Here is a 20,640-nt window from a genome sequence, read left to right on the forward strand (position 1 = left end):
CTCAGAGGTTAAAAGCACTTGCTTCTCTCTCACAAGGCCCGGGTTCTGTTCCCAGAATCCACATGGCGGCTTAAAACAGTTTGAGAGTCTATATTTGGTGCCCTCCTCTGACCTCCATGGGGACCAAGCATGCACGAGGTGCACTTACACATATATCCAAGCAAAATGCTCATAGGCATACATTAAAAAACGCTAAACAACTATCTTAAAAAATAATAAAATCTGCTGGATGGTGGCGGCACACGCCTTTAATCCCAGCACTCGGGAGGCAGAGGCAGGCGGATCTCTGTGAGTTGGAGACCAGCCTGGTCTTCAAGAGATAGTTCCAGGACAGGCTCCAAAGCTACAGAGAAACCCTGTCTCAAAAAAACAAATTAATTAATTAATTATTAATTAAATCTACGGATTAGATATTTTCCCAAAAGTGTATTCACAGAGCTTTGCACTCCTCGTTTTTCAACACATACACAAACTCATCTTGTCAGCAGCCATCTGCCTTTCCATCCCAGTCCTAGTTAATACTAATCCACTTTTGTCTCCTTCAAGTTTGCCGTTTTAAAGATTTATTTTCTTTTTTTCTTTTTTTTTTTTTTTTTTGGATTTTCGGGACAGGGTTTCTCTGTAGCTTTTTGGTTCCTGTCCCGGAACTAGCTCTTGTAGACCAGGCTGGCCTCGAACTCACAGAGATACGCCTGCCTCTGCCTCCCGAGTGCTGGGATTAAAGGCGCGTGCTACCACCGCCCGGCTTATTTTCATTTTTTTTTTACTCATGGGTATATATAAGTTTATGAGTATAGAGACATATTCTTCCTGTGTGTATGCCGTGTGCGTGTATGCACACGGGAGACCAACAGATCGCTTGTGCTAGAGATACAGGCAGTTGTGAGGGAGCTGCTGAGTGTGGGCACTTGGAACCCGATTCTGGACGTCTATGAAAACAGCAAGCCCTCTTCCCCAGTAAGAGCCATCTCTCCAACCTTGCATTTACGTTTCTGAAGAGTTGAAGTCAGTTGTCTTACATAATTTATCACATTCTAGATTTTTCTGTCTTCCCTTGAGTTTTAAAAATTTGTCTCCAGGCTCCAAAGCCACAGAGAAACCCTGTCTCGAAAAACCAAAAAAAAAAAAAAAAATTTGTCTCTCGCCTGGCTGTGGTGGAGCACGCCTTTAATCCTACCACTTGGGAGGCAGAGGCAGAGGCAGAGGCAGAGAGAGATCTCTTTTTGAGGCCAGCCTGGTCTACAGAGTGAGTTCCAGGACAGCCAGTGATACACAGAAAAACTCTGTCTTGAAAGGGAGAGAGAGAGGGAGAGAGAGAGAGAGAGAGATTGGAAGTGTCTGTGAAAGACATGGGGGGGGGGGGGAAGCAGCGTGCCAGAAAAGCTCTTCCTTGTACCAGAGAACATGATTAAAGCCTCAATAAGGAGCGCACCAGGACCCCAGACCTACAATAGCAGCATCAGGATCCATTTAAATCTACAGCAAAGAATGTGCCGCACAGCCTTGAAGCTTTGCAGTCCTTTCCTAAGTTTCCGTTTCAGAACCTGAGCTTTCATTCTGCTTTGGTGGTTTCGTTTAAAGTGTGGCGATCTCTTCAACGCCCACATGTGAAACCTGGAGCTGTGTCCCCGCTTCCCTTTGAGAGCACATACATCCTCTTCCTACCTGCAGGAATGGAGCATCAGATCACACTGACCTCTCTCCCCCATAGGTCACTGATCTCAACTTCAACGTGTGTGTGGACTCCAGAGTTCAGTCAACCCTTTGAAGGCTTTCGCTATGGTAAGGCTGCTGTCCACCACCTCCCTGTGGGCAGGGAGTTCAGGCTTTACCTGCCGGTGGAATTGGAGATGTGCCAACATCTGTTAGCACAGAGACACTCCTCATGCAGGGCTGTTCTGGATGTCCTGTGTGGGGCAAGGACCCATGCTATTGAGCATCAAAGTGCCGCAAAGCTATGCTGGTGAGGTTTATTCATATTATGCCACCTTTTTTTTTTTTTAAAGAGTGGGGAATTGAACTCTGAGCACCACTGAGTGATCCCTCTCCTCAGCCCCAGTTAGCTCGTTAAAACTTCCTGAAAACTCTATGATGGAGGAAGGTCATTGGCTAATAAAGGCACTGCCCTGGCCCATTTTATTGGTTAGAGGATAGGTGGGAGGAGTAAACAGAACAAAATGCTGGGAGGAAGAGGAAGTGAGCTCAGAGACTCCACAGCTCTCTCGGGAGCAGACGCCTCAGAGAGAGACGCCATGCCCCGCTCCCGGGATGAAGCTCCGACCCAGGATGAACATAGGCTAGAATCTCCCCGGTAAGCGCACCTTGGGGTGCTACACACAGATGATTAGAAATGGGCTAAATTAATATGTGAGAATTAGCCTAGAAGAGAATGGGCCAAGCAGTGATTAAATGAATACAGTTTCCATGTAATTATTTCGGGCATAAGCTAGCCGAGCAGGAGGCTGGGGTGTTGGGGACGCAGCCCCACCGCGGCTGCCCTTATTACTACAACTCTACCTTTTCCAGGGAGTAAAACTGAGATAGAAGGAAGTTAGGTCTTCTGTTTCGCTCTTGTACATCGCTAGGGGCTGAGACACAGACAGCTTGGCGACTTACCAGAATCTACAGCAGATGAGGTGAGGAGACACGTGAAGACCCAAAACAGGGGAACCAAACCCACACCCACATAACTAAACAAAAGCACTGCCCGTGATACGTGTGTGGGTGGAACTGTCGCAGAGCCCGTGCAGTCAGAGAACAACTTGAGGGAGTCAGTTTTCCCCCTCAGCCAAGTGGGTCCTGGGTCTGAACTCATAAAGCTCGGCAGCAAGAGTCTTTACCTACTGAGTCCCCAGATCAGCTTCACAGATCTCCTTTCTTAATTGCATTGTCATAAAATTGCTGTTTTCTCTACAACCCTAGGGCAATGAGGGGTCACCACGATGCAAGTACCCAAATGATATGCCTCCGTGGGAAAGAGAATTTTCTACAAAAACACTTCCATCTCTTGTTTTCAATCCTACATCCCAGGTTTTGGACTATGGTTTACTGATTTCCCACATTAATTATTTTAACATTGTCCTCAGTGATATCTTTTGTCTCTCATTACCATAGAAATGAGACTGCCTCAATAACTGTCTTCCTTGAGGGCTGAAGAGATGGCTCAGAGGTTAAGAGAACTGACTGCTGTTCCAGAGGTCCTGAGTTCAATTCCCAGCAACCACATGATGGCTCACACCCATCTATAATGAGATCTGGTGCCCAGAACACTATATATGTAAAGTAAATAAATTTAAATAAATAAATAAATATTTGTCTTCCTTGAGTCAGGTGTGGTGACACATGCCTTTAATACCAGCACTTGGGGGTCAGAGGCAAGCCGATCTCTGAGTTCAAAGCACCCTGGTCTATAGAACAAGTTCCAGAACAGCCAGGATGGCACAAATAAACTCTGTCTCAGAAAGAAAAAATTGTCTTTCTTATCTGTCTCTTTCATCCAGGCTTTCTACATAAAATTCTCCATCAGCTCCAAATTATCTACTGAATTAAATCTGAGATCCTTGATCTTAGTTTCCAGTACCTTCTCTGCCCCCTCCACATCTGTTTTTTAAACACACACACATACACATCTGTTTTTAAATAATTCATTTTAAAATAATAAACTAGATGACTGTTAACTGAATTATCAACTATAAGTACAGAGGCCGCTATATAGAGGAGGATCAGTCTTTACATCCTAATTCCATACGGTTAAGCTCCTAGATGTAGCACTCTTAAGGTGGGGGTAGATAATAGTGTTAGCTTCCAAATTTATATCCTATCTTTTTGTTTTGTTTTTTGTTTTTTCAAGACAAGGTTTCTCTGTAGCTTTGGTTCCCGTCCTGGAACTAGCTCTTGTAGACCAGGTTGGCCTCGAACTCACAGAGATCCTCCTGCCTCTGCCTCCCGAGTACTGGGATTAAAGGCGTGCGCCACCACCGCCCGGTTTATATCCTATCTTGTACCATTACTAATATGCTAAACTCAGAGAGCCTCTCCCCTGTAAATTCTATAAATGTAAGGCATTTCCTTCGTTAGGGCAGTTGCTGAGGGCAACTTTCTTTCCTTGAGAGAGACCGGCAGAATTCCCGCCCAAAAAACTACAAAGCCCACAGGGCCATTCGGCCAGAACGCCTGCGCAGTAAGCACTTCTTCCTTCGTGTTCCTCGTTCCCGGGCAAGAACCGCCCCGCGACGCTGTGGCTTGCGCTGGAAGAAGCGGAAGAAGATGGCGCTCACCAGGTGGGTTGTTGATTTGGGTCCTCGATACGGAAGGGTCTGGAAGTACCCATCTTTTCCTTTTTTCTGCCCGGACTGTGCGGGCAGTGACCTGGCCTGGGGCGCAGTAGCACCTTGGCCGAGACCATGGTTAGAACTACTCGCTGGCTTCCTTGGCGACTAGGCCGCGACAAAGCCGGGGTCTTTCCTTAGCGGCTTCCCGGGTTGAGTTTGCCCTTTCCCCGGGGCCCAGAGCCCCGGCGTGGCCTCGCGCTGAAGAGCTCACGTGTGCTTCGCGTAAGCAGCGTGGTAGGTTGGCGAGCGCCCTGCGGACCCCAGTTGAGGCGGACGCGGGGCGCGGCGGAAAGCAGCGGCCGATTTATCCCTGCTGAGCAAAGCGCGCCGGTCTTGTGCGTGGCTTTCCAGCCACTTGTATGCTCTGGGCTTTGCCCTTTCCTTTCTTTTTCCGAAACAAAGATTTTGCAAAGAGCAAAAAGAGTTGGGGATGTCCCGGAACCGACCAAAAATTTTTTTAAATCGGCAACAGTAGGGGCTGCTGTTTGCTAAGTGCTCCGCTGCTCTGCGCTTTAACTTTGGACCTTAGAATTTCTTTTGTACATAGAACCACCTCCGACTTTTGCTGTTCTTGGTTGCCTTGGTTACCGTATGTAAAGTGCTCCCATCTTTTAAGAAAAAGATACTAAGTGGGAAATTTCCCAAAAGTTATATAACTCCTAGTTGCTCCGAGTGGAAAAACTTTCCATGCGAACTCAGCAGGAAAAGTCTTATTGGGTGTTAAGCAAGTATTCATTTTTGGATGTTGTCTTTCACCTGTTTAACCCACTGCTCATATATGTCCTCGCTTGTAACAGTCGGAGTCCTAAAAGTGTTTTGGTCACGGGAATTACTGTTTGTTGTCCTGGTTTGTCCTCGAGGTTGTATATATAGAACGAAATGTATTTTTTTGCCATCGGGAAGATGGATAAGTGATACGCAGATGAAAACAGTGCCGGCAGGAGGGACTGTGAATTCCAAGGCCAACCTGGTCTGTGATGCTGGTTTAAGTTCAGAAAGAAAACAAAAACAGCTAACCTACCCACTTAACACATCTGGTAAAAAGCTATCAGATGAGAATTTGTCTAGACCAGATTGGCCTGTAGGTGTCTATAGGGATTGTTTTTCTAGCTAAGACATGCAGGACCAACCAAACCACTATGGGTAGCACCATCCTCTACACGAGTGGTCCTGAACCGTTAAAGCCAGATGAGCATAAGCCAGTCTGCCAGCCAGCAAGCAGTTCATATGGTGCCCTGCCTGCCTGCCTGACAGACCGCCTGTCTTCCTCCCTCCCTCCCTGCTTACCTCTCTGTAAGAAAGCAAGTCTCTCTTGCTTTGATTGGTGAGTGAAATCTCGCTGCCTTTGAGTTCCTGTCTTAACAATTCCTTGGTAAGTTGTGACTTGGAATTGTAAACCAAATAAGCCCCTCCTCCTTTAATTTTTTTTTTGGCCAGAGAATTTTAATAACCACAACAGAAATGAAATTAGAACCAACAGAAAATGCTTATTTGTGTAGTATTAGCCTTAGTACAAAAAAAAAAAATGAGTGAGTCATGCAGCCTGTAAATGTTATAGGTAGCAGACATTTGAGGGTTCTTCAGGCCCTGTGGTAGGGATTGGTAGGGTTACGAGGGGAAAAGTGGGATTTGAAATGAATGTACTCAAGAACAGCGCCAGGATATGGTGTGTGTTGTGTGCTTAATGATATGAAGTCTCAAAATGGACAAGCTTGGGGACTACAGAGCTTTCAGTTGGCGTTCATTAGTATGTTTTTAAAATGTCCTTTTTAAAAACTAGCAAGTGTGGGCTGGAGAAACAGCTCGGTGGTTAAGAGCACTGCCTGCTCTTGCGGAGGACCTGGTTCAGGTCCCAGTAACCTCATAGTGGCTCACAACCATCTGTAACTATAGGTTAGGATCTGACTCTCTCTCAGTCTCTGGAGGCACTAGGCATGTATGTGGTGTGTAGACATACATACATACATGCAGGCAAAGCACTCATACACATGAAAATGATGTAAACCTATATTTTTAAAAAATTATGAACAAACGAATATGTTGGGATTTTTGTCTGTTTTAATGGGGTTTTGTTTGCTTGTTTAGTTTCATGAACTCTCCTTAAAATAAATCTAACCCAAGTGGGGTAAGGAGAGGGTGTTAGGTCCCAGAAGCAGCATCTGTAGAGATCAGCCACGTCTTATCCCTTCACTCACTGCTTAGCTCAGAGTCTTCTCCCCTGCAAGTTTATTAATGTAAGGTATTGCTCAGTTCTGCTGGCTGCTGTGGCTCCACCATATTTCAGCAACTTCTGCTGCCAGGGGCCACCAGAATCCACCGCAGCACATCTCTATACTGAACCTGAAGAGAATATCTAATACTTAGAACAGTAGGCCGGGCGATGGTGGCGCACACCTTTAATCCCAGCACTCGGGAGGCAGAGGCAGGCAGATTTCTGTAAGTTTGAGGCTAGCCTGGTCTACATAGCTAGTTCGAGGACAGCCAGGGCTGTTACACAGAGAAACCCCAGTTTGTAGCCAGTGAAACAAAAGTACTGGTGACCAAGTCTTAGGCTTGTCATTGGAAACAGGCAGTTTTGTGGGATTGAGTTCTCAATCTCTGGGATCTGAATCAAATTAAGAAGTGCCTAGCTAGTCATTCAAAGCATCACTTGTTTGCTTGGCGAATGAGAAAAGAACTTCACGTGCCTAGTGTCATGTGCTTGTTGATTATTTGGTGAGGTGGTAAGGTAAGCTTCCTGTGCCCTATACCTTCTGTCCTCACAGAGCTTACTTACATTAGGAGAGTTACGTGAGAGAAAAAAACAAGCAACAATGCATTCAGATCATATGACAAGGTTAAGGCATTAGAATGAAGCTTACACGTTTGGGGTACAGGGCCAACAGGAGATGTCTTAGTGAATAAAAGCACCCGCCAAGCTTGAAGATAGGAGTTCCATCCATGAAACCCACATGGTGGAAAGAGAACTGACTCCCACAAGTTGTCCTGTCGAGGTGCCATGGCATACATACACACACCCCCGCCCCGTCCCTACACAAACTAAATAAAAATGTAATTTTTGCTAAGTGTGGTGGTACATACCTTTAATCCTAGCACTCTGGGGTAGAGACAAGCAGATCTCTTGCATTTGGGGTCAGCCTGGTCTACATAGTGAGACCCTATCTCATAAAATTAAAAGATGAAAGGAAAAAATGTTAAAATTTGTAGAATAGTAGCTATTTTGATTTGGACAGGGTAGTTCAAAAATATCTCTAGTAATTGAGTAGAGACGTGCGTACTAAGTAAGGTGCAGACTGCTCGAAGACCAAGGGGAGAATGTTCTATGGAAGCATTCTGAAGGGGCTGGGGAGGTGGCTCAGCTGGCAAAGCACTCGTCTGCCACACGTTCTCGACAATCTCGTTCAAAGCCAGGACTTAAAGTTCAAAAGAGAACCAGCCACACACTCACAGTAGGGAAGCGTGAAACATTCCGGATAAGTCACTTTACTGTTTTATGGCAAAGGGAATAACAAAAGTAGAGGTTTTGAGATGGCTTGTGTAAATAAAGGCAAGGATGTTAGACGGTGAAAGCAAAGGGCAGAGCAATCTCTTGTGGGCATTGAAGGAATCTGTGTTACCAGACGAGGCCTGGACAGTGGGGGACAAAAGAAGCAGAAGGTGTGGTCCTGTCCTCAGGTTGCTCAGTCTGGTAAGAGGATGAGTAATTGACTAGATGTTTGCAGTACAGATAGATAGGTGGTGTACACATGGCCTAGAGAACATTAAGTACAGATGGCCAACCCACGCTGGGGGGTTCAGGATAGCACCAAACAGTCGAACATCTGTGGAACAAACAGTGGCACTGCTGACTGCTCTGTGGATGTTTTCATGTAATACCTACGAAGTAGATCTCTAACCTTTTAAGATGGGGACAGTGGTTCAGAGCAGGTAACTTCTTGTGTTTTTAAGTTGCATGGGTGGGTTTTAAACTTGTAAAGTCTCCAGTCTGGATTTGAGTGTACTGATGTATGCTGTCACAGCTCTGCCCCTTTCCTTATCCCCTCCTGTTTCTGTAGTTTGTATTTGCATGTGTGTGATTGTCTTTCCTTGGAAGACTACATAAATCTTTCTGAGTATGTATTCTCAGTGTCTACTTAAAATGTATCTTGCACCAAGTCATCAGTGTGTAATTTTTGAATAAATAATTAAGCTTTCCTGCTTATTCAAGTATGTTTATTAGCCAGAAATTAACAAAGAACTTGACTTCTGTCTTTCCTTAAAAATATCTATTTACCTACTGATAATCTTTTTTTTTTTTTGTACTTTGGATAAGCTTTGTAATGTTTACAATACAAGAAGTTTAGGAAGAATTTAGTAAGAAGGATGCTTTGACTAAATAGTAAGTAGCTACATGTTCAGGATTCTACTGTTTGAACAGTTTTTGAGTTGGGAGAGGGGTAAAGAGAATATGGCCAGGATACAGCTTTTGTGCAGCCCTGATAGTTCATGCCTTTAATCCCAGCATTGGGGAGGCAGTGGGATCTATACAGTAAGACCCTGTCTTCCCCATTCCCCCCCCCCAAAAAAAAAGCACAGTAGTGTTACCATTTATCTATAAACTCAGAACTTTAGAGGCTGAGGCCGGAGGGTGGCAAGTTCAAGACCATCCTGGGCTACCTAACTAGACCTTGTTAAAACAAAAATCAAGAAGGATTTTTAGGAGACAGTGCACTGGAGGTTGGCTTCTGTGTAAAGTATGGAAGTACAGAATTCGGTATCTCGTCACTTGTGTAAAAGTACCTGTTAGTTTTTAAATCTGGACGACTGTTTGCCCTTGGCACAGTCAAGGGGTTTTCATTGTGAGTATTGAATGCCTCTATAAATCATTGAAAAATTTGTTGACTGCGCAAAGAAAAATTGTAATAAATGTGTTTTGTTTTTAATTCTGTACTTGGTATTTAATCCTTATCCCCTGTAGCTTTTTACCTGCGCCCACTCAGCTATCTCAGGACCAACTTGAAGCTGAAGAAAGAGCAAGATCTCAGAGATCGCGGCAGACCTCTTTGGTCTCTTCACGAAGGGAGCCTCCCCCGTACGGGTACCGGAAAGGCTGGATTCCGCGCTTGTTAGAGGTAAATCGGGCTGAAATTTATTATCGAGCACTTATAAAATAGATGTAAACCCCGGAGGAGGATTGCTAGCAGCAGTGCGGCAGAAATAATGGTGGTAAGTTCTGGAAGCATGTTCTTCCTCCCAAGACTTTACTCTTGCTTATCGTCACGGTTTGTGATCAGCGGAGAATCACTGCTTTTGCTTCGTATTGTGCAGAACTATTGAACTTGCACAAAAGGAACTAGCGTACTTTTTTTTTAGATGTAGGCCTTCCAGCCCATGAACAACAATGGGAAGGTAAGATCGAATGGAAGGAGCAGGCAACAGCACTCACTGCACAAACCTGACAATTTCAGTTCAATTCCCAGAACCCACAGTGGAAAGAAAAACCTGTCCCGGAAACTTTTACAAGCACTGTGACATGTGACTATGCTCCGTTCATCTCTCTTTCTGTCACATATACACAGATACATACTAATAATAATAAATAAAAATTTGAACTCTTTGTAAGGGGCAGAATCAGGGTTTTGTGTTTGAGTTGTGTCCACTCTCGCCCCACCTCCAACAGTGGGAATAACTTTGTTTCAGGGAACAACCCAGTGGGGTCTCCTGTGCTGGTGTATTTCCTCTGTGTTAGCACATGCCTGGTCATGATATGACATACTTTTCTAGGAGTATAAGCAAAGAATGATTTGGAATGGTCGTACTGCTGATTTGTCTCCAAAGAACAAATTTCCTTGATAGAGGCAGGAGAATCTCGAGTTCAGCCTGTTCTACACAGGGAGTTTCAGGGCGGCCGGGCTACACAGAAACTGTCTGAAAAACAAAACACTGCTTAACATCTTCCCCGAAGCTGTTTGCACTGTGTCTCTCCATGTTTGCCATGCCTCTGCCCACCCTGTCAAGTCTAGAAAATGAACACCTAGTAAGACCCTCCCTGCCTTGCTCCAACATAGCCCTGGGTTTCTGTGGGATTTTCCTTGTTGTTTCTGTTGTTTGGGGGTTTGTTTTGTTTGTTTCTATTTTCAGCTGGTCTTTATGAATTCTGCTATTGAAGGCTAGCCTTGCTGTTGTTAGTAAAGGATTTTGTTGTTGGTTTTGTCCTCTCTGGAATTGGTGAGATGCACACTAAGATAGTTTTCCAAGAGACTAGAATACCTTCCTTCCTGTCTGGAGCCGGACAGTGGTGGCTTGCCTGGTAGAATTTTAGCTACTGCCCCTTCTGAGAGGTTATAGATGTGCTTTGGGGGGCCTTCTTTCCCCGGTTTACAGAGTGGGGAGAGCAGACATTGTTTCCACACATGGGAGCCTTTGGGTGTTATGACATCTGGTGGCTGTTGGCTTTGATAGTCTTAATTGATTATCAAAGGTTTCATATGTCCTGGTGCATCAGAGCAGTTCATTTGGAAATGAAACTGAACCGGCCAGCTAATCTGAAAATGCCGGGGATGCTTCGAGGGGAGTGACTGTTCTGGGAAGAAGGCATTTTGTTCTAGCTTTCAGAGCAAAAGCTGTGATTTTTCTGCCAGGCTTAATGACCACATAATGCTAGAGCTACAGTTCTGAAGTGCTGATTATAGTTGAAGAACTCCAACAAATCTGAGCATGTGTCAAATTGATGGTCTGGGTACAGGAAGCACTTTTCTTAGGAAGACTTTATTTCTGCCTAACTTACAAGAAAATATCTCTTCTCACTTTATTCTATTGGTTTTCAAAAATTTCAACCCTCTCCAGGCATATTGTGCCTCGGAATTCACATCGAAGATCTAATGAAATAGCATGTGAGAAAAAATCTTACAAAAGTGAATTTATTTTTGAATAAATACTCTCTTATCAATGAATTTCAGTGTTTTTGCTAACATTCTTGGTAAGATGCGTTGAGTATACCTTATGTAATATACTTAGGACCAAAAGTAGTTCAAGTTTCAGGGGTTTGTTGTTGGTTTTGGGGTTTGGGGGGGGGTATTTACTGATTTAAAACAATTGGGGCAGCCGGACTTGGTGGTCTATGCCTTTAAGCCCAGCATTTGGTAGGTAGAGGATCTCTATGAGTTAGAAGCCAGTCAAGTCTACATAGTGAAACCCTTTCCTGAGGGGGATTAATTTCTAAAACAATGTGGAGCAGGGGGATATGTCATTGCTCAGAAATTGTTGATTTTTGTTTCTTTTTCTTGTTGTTTTAACTAAAAGAAATGTATTTCAAAAGACGAAACTTGTCTATACCTGGTGAGATTGACTCTGTGGGTAAGGGCACTTGCTCTGTGAGCATGAGGAAGTAAATTTGAATCCCTCAGCACTCACATACAGAGCTGTCATCCCAGAATTTGGGAGACAGAGGCAGGTGGATTCCAAGAGCTTCCAGCCAGCCTAGCAGAAAGAGAGTTTCTGGGGCCAGTGAGAGGCCCCGTCTCAGGGCAATAGTGTGCAGAGTGGTAGAAGTAGACACCTAGTAGCCTATTCTGGCCTCTGTGCACATGGACGCATGCCCTGCACACTGGAGTGTACATCACAGAGTCCAGTTTTCTGGGTCTGCATTCTGCATATGTGCTAGCTATGAGATCTTGAGGAGTCGTTTTTATGAAGACGGTCTCACTGTGTAGCTCTGGCTAGCCTAAAACTTGTTGGTCTCAAACTCGCAGATACCCTCCCACCTCTGCCTCCCGAGGGCTGGGATTAAAGGGGTGTCCCACCTCCCAGTACAGTTACTATTTGTGAACCTGCTCAAGTGTAAGTTAGACTTAATCTACAGAGGCTTTTAGAAATGCTCAACATAGACAAATTATCGGCAGAACACTTGTAGTTCTCATTGTTTGAACGATATGTAATCACTGTTAGCGATGTGAGCCTGGCTGGAGGCGTATGTGTCATCCCAGTTGAAATAGGATCACTTTTGCTCAGGAGTTGAGGGTCATCCTAGCCAGCCTAGCAGAACTGGCTTTCTAAAACTCACCTTCTATGGTCCATAAGTTTCATTCCTCAAATTGGTAAGATAAGGACCTCAAAGCAGCTGGTTCAGGCGGGCTAGGGTTTTGTAAACCCAATGGCCATTAAAGCTATCCCAAGCCGGTGACTTTGGTTTCTTGTCTCATGGATTCAAGATGAAATCCACAGACCATAGAGGGTGAGTTTAGAAGTATTTATTGTAGAGCTCTGAGAGAAGGCAGAACTAGCTGCTGAGTAGGAGGGGTCTTGTAGCTAATAAGGCTTTATTATTGGATGGAGGTGTGAGCTGGTCAGTCCAGTTTCCACCCCAACATGTCCAGAGTGTGGTTTCCAAGAAAGGAGCTCTCCGTTAGGGAAGGGAGCAGAAGTAAGGAACAACCTGACTTCTCTTCCCTTAGGGAAGGGAGCAGAAGTAAGGAACAACCTGACTTCTCTTCTAGCACCTTTGGCCTCTGGCAAGGATGAAGTTGCTGACAGGCCAGGGACTTTCCAACTTTTAGTCACAAGAAAAAGAAAACTTGACTTTGCGGGTTCTTTTGGGTTTTGGGGTCCCCCCCAAAAAAAGTCATGGCCAAATTCTATACCCTGATGTTACCACAAGGACGTGGCTAGGGTCAATCCAAAAGAAAAACATGGTACCTCATTCTGGGTCCTTTCTGTCTTATTTATCTCATATAGCAGTGAATAAATCACATGTTAACAGAATCTGATTCTAAGAGCATTTCTTGGCATTTCTCCTAGGTTTAGCTCCACCTGATGCTGTATGTATATTACTGTGTATAATACTAAAACTAGTCTTTGGTTTATACTAAAATTTTTGTTATTTTATTCTAGCCTCTTAACATAAAATGCATATTCCTTGAGACAGGGTAGACGGCCCCTCCGTGGCTTATTTGTCCAAGTAACCTTAGCATCATTTCCTCTGTCCTCCAAAAGTGAATAGTCTACACTGTATTACCTGGAGAGTTAAGACCACTTGGTGCCTTTGTAAGACGACCCAATTCAGTTTCCTGCACCCCTTCAGGGTGCTCACAACTCCATGTAACTAACTCTAGCTTGGAGAATCTGACCCCCTCTTCTAGCCTCTGCTGGCACCTGCACACACGTCACAGACAGACAGACAGACACACACACACACCCCTTACTAAAAAAGAAAAAGAAAATGCTTCCCTCAGATCTCCGTTTGTTTTCTCATCACAGAGGCTTTCCCTTGTGTGATTTCTTTACACCGGCTGTCACACATAGCCACTCTACTGAAAGTACAGACCTCTTCCCAGGACCTGTCCAGTCTTCACGGTGTTTGTGTCCATCCCTTTGCCCGCTAGCTAAACTTAAACTGCACTGAGATACAAAGCTTGGCTCTGCTCACCGCTGTCCCTCTGACCTAGCAGACTCCATAGCTTGAATGAATTGCTGCTTACTACTAAATAGTCTTTTCACTTCTTCTCTCGTAATATACAGGATTTTGGAGATGGAGGTGCTTTCCCAGAAATCCATGTGGCCCAGTATCCCCTGGATATGGGGCGAAAGAAAAAAATGTCGAATGCACTGGCCATACAGGTGGATCCTGAAGGGAAAATCAAATACGATGCTATCGCTCGACAGGGGCAGTCCAAAGACAAGGTAATCTCTCACTGGCTTTGTTTATTTGCTTTGTTCTTGTTGATAAATATTTTGTGAAGTTTTAATACATTTTGTAGAAATGATAAATCACTTGCCATTTTGGGTTATGTTCAAATAGTGGTGAAGCTGGAGCTGGAGTGATGGCTCGGTGATTAAGAACACTTGTTCTTGTAGAGGACCTGAGTTCAATTCCCAGCACATGAAACTCTAGTTCCAGGGGTTCTGATGCCCTCTTCTGAACTCCAAGGCACCATGCATGCACCTGATGCACATACATATATGGGCAAAACATTCATAATCACATAAATAAATCTTAAAAGACAGCAGTGAAGTTGGGGTCTGATGGTAGTTAGTGTGCTCAGGGCCTGGGTTTGAGTCCAGCAGCAAAATAAAATCACTATAAAACATACTTCGATTAACTTTGTAACCAAAGTGACATTGTGCCTTGAAATTGTGCACAGATTGGTAATAGCTGCTCTTCCCTTTAGAACAGTCCACCATGCATAGCCCAGGCTGGCCTTAAACTTGGATCTTCTGCTTTCGCCCTCCCAGTTCTGTAGGCTGCACCCAGCAGTGATAGTTTTCCTATTTAGGTTTTGTTTGTTTTTATATTTCAGAAAATTATCTTTTATCCCAAAAGTGCCACCAAACTTGCAAAGTCAAAATCCCATAAGACTTGTAAGAAAAATCAGCTTTGTTTTTGGCCTTGTAAGGGATGGTACCTGAGGCCTCATGCATGCTAGGCAAGTGTTGTGTACTGAACTGTGCCTCTAGCCCCAAGTCAGCTATTACTTTTGTCTGTATACAGAATCCCCTCCATATGCCTGAGGAATATTTACACAGATGCTTGATTACTTTTCTTTTTGTGGGTGGAACTAACGATACAACCCAGAATGTTTGTGTGTATGCCAAGTCTAGGCTTCACCACTAAGCTATAGCCCCAATTGTTTTGTTTTGTTTTTTGAGACAGGGTTTTTTGTGTAACAGCTCTGGCTGTCCTGGAACTCACTGTAGACCAGACTGGCCTCAGGCTTTACAGAAATCCACCTGCTCCTGCCTCCTAAGTGCTGGGATTAGGGTGTGTGCCACTGAAGCGTTAGCCCAGTTAAACAAAAAATCGGGAGTCAAATATCGGGGTAAGAACCTGAAAGATGAGAGAAGCAGGGAGCAGCCTCTAGTCCTACCTCTCAGCTCTGCCTTACTACTTGCTGTCTCCTCTCTGTCTATAGTCTCCCAACCTCTACAGTCAGCTAGTGGCTAATTCCACCCTCTGACTCCAGGCAAGCTTTATTTGTCAGAGCAATCTTGCCACAAAACTGGCCACCACCACCACTTTCTTATTTAAATAGTTCATCTGGATATCACACAGACTCATGCTACCCAAATTTAGTATCTTAAAAGGTAATCCCAAAACCCAAAATAAAGTTTAAAACAGTGTCATCATAATGTGGCTACACTCATCTGAGGAACTGTTTTGGAGTCCTCGCTTTGTTCTGTTTCTTTTGTAAGTAGTACTTGAGAGGAACAGATTGCCTTGGGATTGATGACTTTCTTCAGTGCCTCTTTCACCTCTCCTGGACTCCAGTTTGACCCTCTAAAGCAGTGCTTCTCAACCTGTGGGTCACGACACCTTTGGAGTCGGATATCAGATTTCCTGCCTATCAGATATTTATAGTACGATTCATAACAGTAGCAACATTGCAGTTATAGAGTAGCAGTGAAATGGTGTTGCACACCTTTGATCCCAGCAGTCAGGAGGCAGAGGCAGGCGGATCTCTGAGTTCAAGGCCAGCCTGCTCTACTGAGTGAGTTCCAGGACAGCCAGGGCTGCACAGAGAAACCCTCTCTCTAGAAACCAAAAAAGGAAAGAATGTAAATAACTTTATGGTTGGGGGTTTCCGCACCATGAGGAACTGTATTAAAGGGTCTCGGTGTCAGGAGGGTTGAGAACCACTGCTGTAAAGTCACACCTGTCGTCCATCGTTCCTCCATTGGGGCTACTGGGCTTTAGAAAAATACAGTCATTCAAATTTTTATCCCATTGTACACTTGTTCCTGTCTACCCTGTCCGGTTGGGAGCATCTGAGTACAGGGATGAAGAAAATGCCCTCTGTTGTTCCTGTGCTTGTCTTTTCCTGTGTCACCTCACTGGGGCACTAGGCATTTTGTCTTTCGCCTGTTTTGTTCTCCCAGGTTACTTGTGGTTGGCATTTGAGTATACTTGCTTTTCTTGTCTTTTAAAAGAAAATATCCCGTCTTCCAAGCTCCCTCTAGATATCACTAAACCTCTCTCTTCTTTTCTCTGCACTGTCCTCGGTCCCTGCCAGTGCTCATGCTCCAGTTCTCTGCTGCGCTCCCTTCCCACATCAGCTCAGCGCTCATCTCAGCTGGTTGGCCAGGTGGCTCCGTTCCATAGGAGCACATTCTCTGTGTTCTAATATGATTTGTTTCTGTGGCTGCCCTTGGCCCCTCACAGGCTGTCGATTGTTAAAAATCTGTGTCCTGTTCAGTTTTCTTTGCCCTTTTATATTACTGTGTAGAAGATGCATCTATCTAGAGTTTGTTATATAATACTTAATCAAATCCAAATCTCAATGCATAATTTGTAAAGGGGGATGAGAAGGCTGAGGACTGACCCCAGGGCTTGTGCTTACTAAGCCCTCTACCACTGAGCTATATCCCAGACATATACCTGATTATATGCTTGAATTCCATCAATGTCTTCCTGATCACCTCTGCCAAAAGCCTGGAAGTTGTGTTCCTTGTTTTATATACACACATATCTAATACATATATATTTGTTATGCAGGTAGAACTGGGCACAGTGGTGCACACATGTCGTGCCGGCAGTTGTAAGGGTAAGACGGGAGAGTTACAGGAGAGGTCGGTGTCTCTGTTAAAAAGAAAGAAAAAAAATTGGAATTTGAGGCTGACACAGTGGCTCAGCAGGTCAAGGCACTTGCTGCCAGGCCTGACACCTCACAGGGAGAGAATCAAGTCCTGAAAGTTGTGCTCCGACCTTCACGTGCATGCCATGGTACATGTGCACCCACAAACATGCACATAAAGTAAATAAAATAGAAATATATACTTTATAGGTAGTCTATTCTGATGGTAGAAGAAACCTGTGGAGAGCCACGTGTGCTGATGCATGTCTTTAATCCTGGCAGAAGCAGGCAGATCTCTTGAGTTCAAGGCCAACTGGAGCTACATAGAGAGATCCTGTCTCAAAAAACAAAACAACAAAAAGACACCTGGTCTCCCTTGCTTTTTCTGGTATCTTATTTGCCAGGGGTAGCAGCTTTAACTGCAGTGATATATGTCTTTCTAGATTCTGTTATGGATTAAATTGTTAAAACTGAACTGTGCAGCGGAGCCTTCGATAGCTCAGTTGGTAGAGCGGAGGACTGTAAAACTGAACTGTAGAACTTGGGGTTTCAGTATGTGGCCAAAGAAGGTTTCCAAAACATCATCCTTTGCATAATAAAGGCCTTTTTTTATACTGAAGCCACTAAAGCTGAACCCAGAGCTGGTCATTTAGAAAGATAACTCTTAGGTCCATACAACACTTTTGGTTTTTGCTTTGTCTTGTTTTTAAGCTAAAAGTGGATGGATTACTCTAGAATTCATTGAATGACTTAGCTTTGGTTGAGTGGCTGTCATCCATTGACCTCCTAATGGGGTGCTTCTTGATAGTTCAGAACTGTCTGGAAAATTGCACTATGTGTAGCGTGGCTGGTGCTACCTGTTGGATGCCAGCAGTGCCCTGGCTACCACTGTGGTCTGAACCAGAACATCCTGCTCATGTACAGAGCCTTTGGAGGGAAGCCAAAGGAGCAATAGTTCCTTCCCTGCTTAGAAAACTGTGGGCTTTCTGTTGTAGGAGAAAGAGATTACTTTCTGTACAAAATGAATTGCTAAAATTAATCATCATTCAGGAGACTGGTGTAAAGAGACCAAGAATGAAAACAGTCTGTTTGATTTTGAGTTTGTATTGTAGTATAGCATAGGTTTCCGATTTATTCTAGAGGAAACTAGTAGTTTTTGGAACAAGGGAGTGCTCATTGAAATATTAATAGTGAAAGAGCAAGGCCATAAATGTTAGTGGTAGGTAGAAGAAGGGAAAAAAGACTTCATGTTTGAGGAAAGTCTACATGTAAAAGTACAATGCATAAGACATTGATAAGGAAAGAAAAGAGACATTCAAAGGGCTGAAACATTTCTTGGGCTACACTTCGATAGATGGTGGCGCACGCTTTTAATCCCAGCACATGGGAAGCAGAGACAGGTGGATCTCCCTGAGTTTGAGGCCAACCTGGTCTACAGAATGCGTTCCAGGATAGGGTCCAAAGCTACAGAGAAACCCTGTCTCAAAAATCAAAGGGAAGGAAGGAAGGAAGGAAGGAAGGAAGGAAGGAAGGAAGGAAGGGGAAGGAAAGGAAGGAAGGAAGGGAAGGGAAGGAAGGGAAGGGAGGACGAGCTTTATAGACTATAGACTTTGGTGATGTCTTAAGAGCCCTGGCGTGTATAGTTTTCATTCTGAAACTTTTGTGGAAAACATACCATGTATGATAGTACCTAAAGGGATGCCGTTAACCTCTTCCCAAACTCCAGCAGCTTCAAATGACCCTGTGACAAATCCCATGTTGTTAACTGTTTATGCTTGCAGATGACTTGGGGGATATGTCTAGCGGCTCACCTTTGTCAGTCGTGTTCTTGTCAGTAGAGTAATCAGATGACATGCTGCTTTCTCTTAATGTTTTTAAGATGCTTTTATTTTTATATGCATGAGCATCTTGCCTGTTTGTGTATATGTATACCACATGTGTGTCTGGTGCCTGTAGAGGCCGGAAGAGGGTGCTACCCTGCCTGGCCTTGCTTTTCTCTTGATGATTATAGCTGTTTATGTTCCTGCCTTCAAGGTTATACTGTAGTTTTCAGATGATTCCTCCCAGCCTTATTGTTTACTATGATATGTTGAGTTTCTTCAGCATGTTTGGTTTTCAGGCTGTAAACTGTGGGAGTTTATAGTTAATTACCACAAAGGAATCTTGCTCCTGAGGTGTCTTTCACCCTGACTTGTAAGATGCTAGAATCTTACTGATGCTCGTTTAAAGCATTATTAACTTTAGAATACCCAAATAAGAAGCAGCAAATGGCTCTTATGTGCTAAATTAGTGTTGAGACTATATTGAACATACATGACTACTGGGGAGCCATTTACTCAGAATCTCCCTGAAATGTCTGCTGTGGAAAACTGGGTAAGTCATTGTCTTCTCTACAGTATTAGTTTTCAGTTGGTGGAGATAGAGATTTTTCAACCCTGAAAAGAAATAAGACTTTTGAGGTTATTTACTCATGTACTGAGCCTTACTCTTCTCATTATTGTGTGTCCCTTATAAAATTAACACTCATAAAAAGACAGTCATTGATGGCTCACTTAGGTACCTGTGGTTACACCTGTGCTATATTCCCATTCCTTCTTCTCATTCTTTAAATAGCAATTTAGACATTTCAGTCTATAGCATTGTATAGAAGTTCTGAGCCAGGCACTAATGACACACTGGTGGTCCCAACTTATTGGAGGATGGATCAGGAGGACCCCTTAGTATGGTAGTTTGGGATCTGCGTGGACACCATGCCCTGTTGTAGCACGGATAATTAAAAAACCAGAGTCAGATATTGGGGTTCAACCCGAAAACCAGAAAATCAAAGCACCCAAACCACTACCAAGGCTGGGTGACCGCAGACTAAGCCTCTCCTCCCATTTTGTATTCCCTCTAGTGCTGGGGTTGAAGGTATATAACTCCATAGTACTGGGATTAAAGGTGTGAGATACCACTGCCTGGATTTGTTTCTGCATTGATCTGCATTGTGGCCTTGAATTCACAGAGATTCATCTCCCAAATCCTGTGATTAAAGGTGTGTGTCACCACTGCCTAACCTCTAGTGGCTTAGCTTTGCCCTTCTGATCTTTAGGCAAGCTTTATTTATTAAAACATAAAGAAAATGTCACTGTACCCTGTTTTCTGTCTCTCCTTCTCCACCATTTTCCATATGAATAAGGCACTCTAACATACATTTATCCCTTCATTAATGCAGAAAGTATTAACGGAAAGTCTTCTGTAGACCAGGTATTATTTGCAGGCATCAGAAATCCATTAGTGAGTCATTCCCTTTGGTAACAAGATATGATTTTACAAACCTTGTAGGTGGGTATGAAGTTTAAATTCGTCTGAATCACACGTGTGCATGCAGAACCACACAATATCAAATAATAAGAACTCAGTAAATACAAGCTGTGGTCATTATTTTCACTGGGAAGGGAGCTTCAGTTGAGTAATTGTCTAAATCAAGTTGGCCTGTGGGTATGTCTGTAGGAGATTGTCTTGATAATTGATAATGCAGCCTATTGTAGACACCACCATCCCCTAGGCACAGGGGTTCCTGCATCATGTGAGTCAGGCGAAAGCCGCAGAGATTCACCCATTTCTCTCTGCTCTTGACTGGATATAATGTGACTAGCTGCTTGAGTTCCTGCCTTGACTTCTCTCAAGAACTCTGAACTTGGAATTGTAAGCCAAATAAACTCTTTCCTTCCTGAGTTTCTTTTGGCCAGCCTGTCACAGAGACAAAAATAAAACTAGATCAC

General features: G+C 43.9%; 1 protein-coding gene across 1 annotated transcript in view; it reads left to right on the top strand.

Annotated features, from left to right (window-relative positions):
• Nucleotides 1-4,173: 4,173 nt before the first annotated feature.
• Nucleotides 4,174-20,640, top strand: part of Snw1 (SNW domain containing 1) — a 30,835-nt gene continuing 14,368 nt past the window's right edge. Inside the window, exons 1-3 of the mRNA XM_041658328.1 lie at nt 4,174-4,280; nt 9,289-9,442; nt 13,827-13,988. Coding sequence (XP_041514262.1) covers nt 4,267-4,280; nt 9,289-9,442; nt 13,827-13,988 — 330 coding nt within the window. The 5' untranslated portion in view covers nt 4,174-4,266. The remainder of the gene's footprint in view (nt 4,281-9,288; nt 9,443-13,826; nt 13,989-20,640) is intronic.

Source organism: Microtus oregoni, unplaced genomic scaffold, assembly GCF_018167655.1.
Source record: "Microtus oregoni isolate MIOR12 unplaced genomic scaffold, Mior012 000009F_ref0000495, whole genome shotgun sequence".
Taxonomy (NCBI): domain Eukaryota; kingdom Metazoa; phylum Chordata; class Mammalia; order Rodentia; family Cricetidae; genus Microtus; species Microtus oregoni.